At 36.2% G+C, this 8,798-nt stretch overlaps 1 protein-coding gene across 1 annotated transcript in view; it reads right to left on the bottom strand.

Annotated features, from left to right (window-relative positions):
- The window catches only part of LOC101845160 (rho GTPase-activating protein 17), an 84,121-nt gene that overhangs the window by 35,925 nt on the left and 39,398 nt on the right, over positions 1-8,798 (bottom strand). The window contains exons 2-4 of the mRNA XM_005096062.3: positions 7,607-7,748; positions 5,583-5,659; positions 4,070-4,181 (exon numbers count right to left, since the gene is read on the bottom strand). Of these exons, the coding sequence (XP_005096119.2) occupies positions 4,070-4,181; positions 5,583-5,659; positions 7,607-7,748 (331 nt within the window). The remainder of the gene's footprint in view (positions 1-4,069; positions 4,182-5,582; positions 5,660-7,606; positions 7,749-8,798) is intronic.

Raw genomic sequence — 8,798 nt, 5'->3', positions numbered from 1 at the left:
AGGGAGAGAGAGAGAGAGAGAGAGAGAGAGAGAGAGAGACAGAGACAGAGACAGAGAGAGACAGAGAGAGAAAGAGAGAGAGCCATATAAGAAATGATAAGTGTCATATTCTACAGGTTTATAAATGTTCATCACAGACCTACAAAACAAACCAGTCCCTCCTAAATAATTCCACAGACATTCACCAGCCTACATCCTCTTTGTCACAAATGACAATGACAGAACACCATGCATAAAAAGACACATACATATATATATATATATAAAATTAAATTAAAACAAAGCTTTTGAAATAAACACAACACTGTCTATTACAAAAAAAAAGAGTGAAAGAGAATTCTTGATGATGAAATAATTTCCCTTCCTTTTGCCTTATTGTTTTCCAAACAAAGAGCTCATGCATCACACCACATCTCTCATGAACGATCACGAGACATTTTTACAAGAAGCTGAAGATATTGAGCAAATAAAACCAAAGGGGGGGAAAAAACAAAAGAAAGAGCAAAGAAAATTCACCCAGCAAACAAAGATTAACAAACAAACTAAAAAGTGTTTGAGGAATTTCCTCGGTCTCTGACCATGAAAAGATTTCAGGACCACTAAGACTATTTCTCTTTTTTTTTAAGAAATAAAAGACAAAGGGGAAAAAAGGGAGACAGGAAGCCGGGCGGGGGAGAAAACTAAGGAAAAAACAAGGGGGTGAAAGGAGTTGGAAAGGTTTTCAAGTGACCCCTATTAGATATCAGTCACAGATATCAAAAACAGAGGGGGGAAAAAACCCAACACTTTTCATGATTCATCCATAGGTTATTTTAATCTACTAAACTGGACATGTTTGTCTGTGTGTAGCCACTCTCCCAAACAAAACAACAAAATAAACAGTAACAAGAAACAAAGACATATGGAACTTGGAACATGAAACTTCCGCTTGAAATATTCAACAACCGCTGAGCTTCAAAGACAAGCAAAATACCACGAAGCACACAGAAGTAAAGAGATATAGATATGGAAATAGACACGGAAGTTTGTTTACAACCAAATTTTCCAAAACTGCAGCACAAAATGTCCATGTTCCATTATCAGGGCTCACAGAATCACTCTCAAAGAACTGATAAATTGAGACCCCGAAACTCTGCTGTCAAGATACATCTACCTCTCAAGTCAGTTCAATGCAGCACTCACCTTGAAATGTATTTACAAAATTTCTGACAAGTAAGATAATAACAATGAGACTGTTTCCCTTTTTAGAGATATAAGAAATACTGTTACTTGCTTCACTGCCATACAGCGCAACTATATACATAGGGAATATACATGTAATATTTCCTGATAAGTATGTCTAAAACTTGATGACTATCAAATCTGCTTTCCTTCTTTCTTATATTTTCCGATCTTCACTTTGTTACAGTATGTAGTCTTTTTCTTTTCCTATAAATAAAAATAATGCTACACTATAGCATGTTGTATTTTTATGGTCTGTCAGGACTAAAATAATTTGTAAAGCACATTAAGCCTACGTTTGAGCAAAGATACACCCCATATAAATGCAAGAGAATCTATTATCACAATTATCATTATTGCAACTAATATCGTAATCAACAAAGTGGTTCAGCTATAAAATGACGATAGCAAAGCAGCTCTGCTGCCTTTATCATTTTCAGAACAAAACAAAACTAATTATTATATTATTAAATACCACAAACAAAAAAGAAATAGAAAAGAAATTCAATTACTATTTAGAGGAGGGATGCTATCAGCTCAAGTATCAGCATGCTGGACTCTGTGCCTCTTAAGTAATTGCACAAAGCTTTAAAAAAAGGGGCTTTCAATCTACACTACTGCACAGTACCCCATCATCAGTGCAGTCTGTAAGCTACAACATCATAGTGGCATCATGAACTACTAAAGTGTCCCTCCCTACGTCCATATTCAACACAAAGTCACAACAAACAAAGGACAACATTGAACAACAGTCTTCCCTACAACATTCGAACAAACAAACACGACAGGAAACAGCTCACACAGAAATACACACGAGATGGAACACAGTAGTACTCCACACAGGGGACGGACGCTTCCTGTCCTCTTCTTACATATTCAAACAAAGTTTGAACAGCAAAAAAAACAAAAACCAATCAAACAAACAAACAAACAAAACCGAAAAAAATTGGCTGGGATACAACAAACCAGTACTCACTAGACTACGACTCTGTTGTGTGTATGTATTTCATGTGGGAGAGGTCAAAACAATTAGTAGGCACACAAAGGTCAGTGAGACAAGCAGGATGGAGAGAGTAGCATGCCACTTGGACACCAATGGGAAAACAAAACACAGCCTCAGTTTCTCACAGTCGACCTATCTTCAGACTTCGAGTTACGAAAATGACACACTCATCACCAAGAATTCCAATGACAGTTAGGAAAATTGTACCCTCACCATCAGGAATTCCAATGAGTTATGAAAATTATACTCTCATCATCAAGAATTCCAAAGATAATTATAAAAACTATACTCTCATCATCAAGATTTCCAATGATAATTAGAAAAATTATACTCTTATCATCAAGAATTCCAAAGATAGTTATGAAAATTATACCCTCATCATCAAGCATTCCAGTGATAGTTATGTAAATTATACTCTCATCATCAAGAATTCCAGTGATAAATATGAAAATTATACTCTCATCATCAAAAATTCCAGTGATAGTTGTGAAAATTATACTCTCATCATCAAGAATTCCAGTGATAAATATGAAAATTATACTCTCATCATCAAAAATTCCAGTGATAAATATGAAAATTATACTCTCATCATCAAAAATTCCAGTGATAGTTGTGAAAATTATACTCTCATCATCAAGAATTCCAACTATAAAAGCCAAAAGCAAAAACAAAGTACTCATTTAATTCAGATTTTTACAAAATTGTGGAGCTTAATATTGGTGTTTATGTTCAAAATATAAGTAAGTATGCTTAACTTTCAAAATGATAAAAGTCTATTTAAAAAAGGGTTCGTTAAAAGAACAGAAAAGTGAAGTCACAAATACGAGGAAAGACAAGCCCATTCTGTGAACACTTCAGTGAAACAGAAGAGACAAAATTACTGTCTTGCATCCTTGTGTATGTTTCTTTCAACAGTTTTACAAGACTGTTTAACAAACACCTTTCCCAGCTAGGCAAATGATGTTTCAACTTACAGCAAACCAAAACACAGAAAAATATTCTAAACCAAACAGGAAAGCAATCACTGCTTTTGAAACAAGAGATAAAGTTGGAGTAATTGTCTTCACTTTTTAATAATCAGGAATGCACTATACGATAAAAAAAATGCCTCGATTTGACTTTGTCCTGCATACCCCCCCCCCCCCCCCTTCCTGTTCACTGTCCCACAACACTCCTTCAAATGTTGTTAACTACACTATTTATCTTAGATGGTCAGTGACACAATACCAAAACGAACACTTATTTATATCTCTATGAAATGGGACATTCCGGAAGAGGTGCTCTTTGATTTGATGTGTTTTAAATTTATTTCCCAGCCCTCTAACAGTACAAACAGTAAATTGCATTAATCCACAGATAAACAAAGGTACAGGTGCAATCTCGACAACAGTTGTACACCACGCACATTTCATTACAATATAAATATTGGACACATTCTATTTGATTATCTCAGTCTTTCAGCTACTCAGTCAATGTCTTAATGGATTAGATAATTGATTATTTTGCATAATAATATAATATTCCCGTTCCCAAAAAAAGCTAATTTCCCAAACCTGTGCCCTCTAAAAATAGAACTTTAAGACGGAAACTGAAACAGTTAAAATTGTTAGAGCTGATTACAAACTTCCTGAACACTAGGCTGTCTATAATAATAGTTTATTCTGTATATCATTATATCAGCCTGATAAGCCAAAACATGAGAACAAATGCACCCAAAAGTCTCAACAAAGAGTTGACCTGCACAAAGTCACCACCAAAATTAGAAAGAAGAAAAAAAAAATAATTAAAACAAAACAAGTGACATAGCAGAACAAAGACAATCAGAAAGACGGCGACTCAACTTACATCAACAATGTTCTGAAGAGGAGCCAAGAACTCTGTTTCCACGGTGGTCTCAAAGTGAACTTGCTCCCGGGCTAGGTCAATCTGACACTCCCCACATATCTGGCATGCAGATCTACAGGAGACAAAACCGTTCTCTCTCTAGATATATATATATATATATGGACATCTAGGCAGTACATACACACACACATATACATATTCCTAACCTTTAATTCAGGCAGAAATGCAGTCATTAAATCTTCACTTCCAATTAAGAAAACATGGACTACGAAGAATTAATATACTATGTACACGGAGAATAAAATAATACAAGTGTATACATTGCATTTCTCAATACACATTTAATTTGTGAGCGTTTTTTTCATATGGCGGTAAGTGTATAGCTTAAGCATATGAATTTGCAGAAGGAAAATGGTGGAAGTCAGAATAAAAAATTTTTGTCGTCTTTTTTATCTATTGTTTGGCTTTTTCCATTTTGTTTATCAATACTATTTCCATCAGATGCTTGTAATCACGAGGCATTAAAAAAGAAAGGCAGTATGATCCTTAGTATTTTTTCTGTGACTAATGACTAATAACATTTACCACCTGAGGTCTTCATATGCTTTTGGCTATGCCTTGAAATAAACTGATTAACTGATTAATCATAAACCATAACATCAAAAATCTCGACGCCATGACTTGAATGAGAAAACGTGGAAAGGGAAGAGGCTAATTCTGGCCTAAAATCACAACAGATCAATTATGTTGCACTTCTGCACTGAAGACAAATACACATCAAACTTTAGAAGTTATAATTACATAAAATGTCAACGTATCTAGATTGGTAAGAAAACTCTAATTTCTTACGTTACTCAGTACCTAGTATACTTCCAATATCAACAAGTTGTAGGTTATTGAATACACACTGTACATAAACAGCACAACAAGAGGACAAAACACCAAAATTCATAATATAAAACACTACGGCAAAACATTTAGTCAGGAGAAATAAAATTATCAGCGTCAGTGAACGATTAAGAAATTAATATTGTAACCTGGCACATATAGATTACATCCATTGATCTTTAATAGAACGGATCAAGGGCATCTCTAAAAACTGCTACAAGTTCTAAAGAATATTTAGAACATGATTACAGTTTGGGGGTGGAAAAAAAAATCTAACCTAACCTTCTTCTGGGGTTCAAGTAGCATGCCAACATTGTAGAGTACTAGAATCTAGAGAGATTTTTATTCACAAGTTAGTAAGGTAACCTTTTAGTTTGCTTTGTCACAAAAAAGATGTACATGTTTAAACATTTTCTTTTAATAGCATCAAACTTTCTCATAATCATTTATGTTTTCAGAAATGGAAACTCAAAACTTATGGAAATAAAGAGGGACTTAATGGGGGGGAGGGCGAACAAAAATTGAAACAAAGATTTTTTTCCAAATCTTAAGTTTGGTTGATTTGTGGATTTGCTTAAATTAATGCTTTTTGCAGAAAAATCCGGGACTTCATTGAACAACATACCCCATCAAGGTCTCTGGTCCCAGATTCTGTGCTGACTCAATCATGGCATGGCCAAGACCAGTCTCTGGCAACTTTTTCTGTAAGGAACAGTTAGACAAAAGAGTAAGTGGCAAAAAAAAATTAGAGTTTAAAAGAAAAAGAAAGTGTTCTAGTAATCTCCATTCATAGTTTGCTGGCTATTGATATTGACTTTTGGGGCCAATTTTTTTGTTTTATAGTTTTACAGTACAGCACAATCAACATCATTAGGTCCTATGATATATGACAGGAAGCAGATAAAGACAACTGAACATAGGCACACATTAAGTTGAGTAGGCATCATACTAAACTTTACAGTGCAAAGTGACCCTCGATTGTATCTCTATGAAATGGGACACTCTGGAAGAGGTGCTCTTTGATGTGTTTTTACTCTATTTAAGCTATATATTTTTTTAATTGATGTGCTTTTACACACTCGTTGACACAATTTACATCATTTAGAAGGGGGCTTCCGGCTTCCGACCTGGCCTGTTAACAGGCAACCCGGGCTGACAGGGACACAACATTCCAGCAGAAAGACTGTGGTTCTCAATAAAATATTTTTCCCCATTCCAGAACCAAACTCAGGTCTCATAAGTGTGATGGCAGAGCACTTTACTGCTACACCACAGATGTCGGTTACGTTTTTATGACTCTCCATCCTCTTTGTTCAGTTCAATTGGAGATAACTTTTTTTTTCTTTTAAATTTGAGAAAGACAACGCACGTTTCCACAATAAGGGTCATCTAGTGCAAAGGAAACAAGAGACAGCCAGAGACAAGAGAGGGGATGGAAAAAGAAATAAGGCCAGCTAGACCCCCTCCAACCAACTGCTAGATGAACTTTATATCAATAGGTGTCAACTTTTCAAAGCCCCCCCCCCCTTCTAAACCCCCCCCCCAAAAAAAAAAACAACCCCAGACTCTACCCATGTAGCCAGTCAAGAGGTGGGCAGTGGCCAGGTAGCCCCCTCCAAACTCTTCACACACTTTTCCACTTTCAATATATTCAGTCTGTTTAAAACAAACCAGAAGCAAACTATCTCTCCGACTGACCTTTTACACACTTGTCGGAAGGCATCCTGTTTATGTCAAAGAAACACTTCCTATTCAACCTTGTATTGTGCTAAAAAGAGCATGACACATTTTGCAAACTAATGGGAAGAATATAGAAATGTGCAGAGTAAATGTTTAAAGAAAAGAGAACAAGCTCCAATGAATCACCAGCCTGTACCCCACACGTTGATAGAGTCCAAAATTACAGAGAAACATACAACACAAGGCGAATCAACAAACCATGCCAGAGCCTCCAGGCTTGCAAGGCAGAGAATATCAAACAGGGAGTCTTTTATATACATGTATATGAAAATAATCACAGAGAAAAACCAACCCCATATCATATGCCCTGCTCTTACCAAGTGCAAACTTTGACTCAGTGTTATATTTTACGGCCCTTTTTTTCAGTTTGTCTGTATTTGAGTAAAGAAAAAGAACATTGACACTATAGTGGTCATATTTTAAAACAAGAAAAGAGCCAGAAAAACAGATAGGAATAGCAGAGGGGGAGAAAAAAAGAAGCAGGACCTGCAAGTAAAGCCCCCCAGCCACTCATTAATAATATTTTCAACCTAAAAAGGAAAATAAAATATTGCGGCCAACTATGAAGTACGATTGGTTGACTGATTATTTCATTGACTGACTGGGTAGATATTTTTTGGCACCATTGACAAACTTTTGGTTGTTGTAAGCGCCAAAAAAAGATGTTATAATCACCAGCCTGTACAACAATTATTTATCAAAGGATGGATTAACATTTACAAAATTCTGAGCAAATAATATGGTAACTTTACTTTTACTTTACTTTTCCGATCCAGCGGCGCAAATATGGTAAAAACTACACTTATTTACAATTTCACAGTACATATGAAATTTAGATTTTTTAAAAACAATTAAACCAATTTCTTTTAGAAAATTCAAGTATGGTTGACAAAAAGTCCCACAACTCACAAGCCTCTTGTCATAGTCCGTTCCCGGGGCCTGTAGCACAGCCCCCGCCTTCTTGACAATGTTCTGGACGGCATGCTTGACCACTTCCACTCTCTTCTCATTCTCCTGCTGGTCTTCGGACAGAACCTCCGACTTCTCAGCTCTGTGAACGAGAAAGATGTCGAGACACTTTATTAAGGGTAATTTTAGATTTTGGTAAGGGTTTTATGGCACTTGCGACACAAATAGTTCACATAAAAGCCAAAGATTAGAAGTGTTATTAGAGAGGGTAACATCCAAAGAAAACAAGAAAAAAAGAGAATGAGGATAGATACTTGTTGGGAAAGAAAGAGCAAACTACACTAGAGTGCCCACCAACCATCCACTCATAGAGTCGGAGCAAAAACATAAAAAGACATAAAGATTGAATATGAAACATGTTAATGCTCTGTGCGCTGTCTTTGTAGAAAATGCAGAAATTAACAAAATATCGTGTGAAATCCGAAACAACATAATGATTATTCATTCTGGTAATGTGCTATCAAATTTAAAACGTTACCAACTATTGACCTTACAATAAGATATGGCACAGGGCTCTACGTGTAAGCTTTGATTCTAAAAAGAGAGACTAATTCAGCAAGTTCCAAAGTGTTTTAGTTTTTAAAAGGAAAATAATAAACAAGAATTCTTTTTAAAAAAATTTTAAGTGTTTTACGGCGCATGCAACTGCATAAGGTCAAATGATAGAGCGACATTTTTCAGTTGGTAGAAAATTTTGAATTCCACTCGGGTGGCCGCTGAAGCCTACTCTTAACAAATTTAGGACCACCAAGGGATCTTTAACACGCGAAACCTTGCGCAAGAAGGCTAGATGTTAGATCTTATCAACCATAAGAACAGGGGTGTGAATAAAAGACAGAAGTAAGAAGGAGCCGAGGAGTGGCAGTAGAAAGGCTGCAGAAAGAGTCAGGAGCCCAGAGGGGGAGGGGGCAGAAAGTGGAGACGAAAGCAGAAGACAGAACATGGTTAGAGAGCGGGAAAGGAGGTGAAAGGAGAACATTTTTGAGAAGGTTATTTTTCCGTTGCTTTCCAGAATCGAACCTGGGAGGCAAACACCATAACCCCTAGACCACGGGCGCGCGGTCCCAACTAGAATCTAGGTTTGGTTTTTTTTTTATAATTTGCAAACGTGTGCCATCATCACTCCCCCCCC

This window comes from Aplysia californica, unplaced genomic scaffold (assembly GCF_000002075.1).
Source record: "Aplysia californica isolate F4 #8 unplaced genomic scaffold, AplCal3.0 scaffold00120, whole genome shotgun sequence".
Classification (NCBI taxonomy): Eukaryota; Metazoa; Mollusca; class Gastropoda; order Aplysiida; family Aplysiidae; genus Aplysia; species Aplysia californica.
Note: the sequence above shows the minus strand (reverse complement) of the source record. Positions and strands in the feature narration are given on the sequence as shown.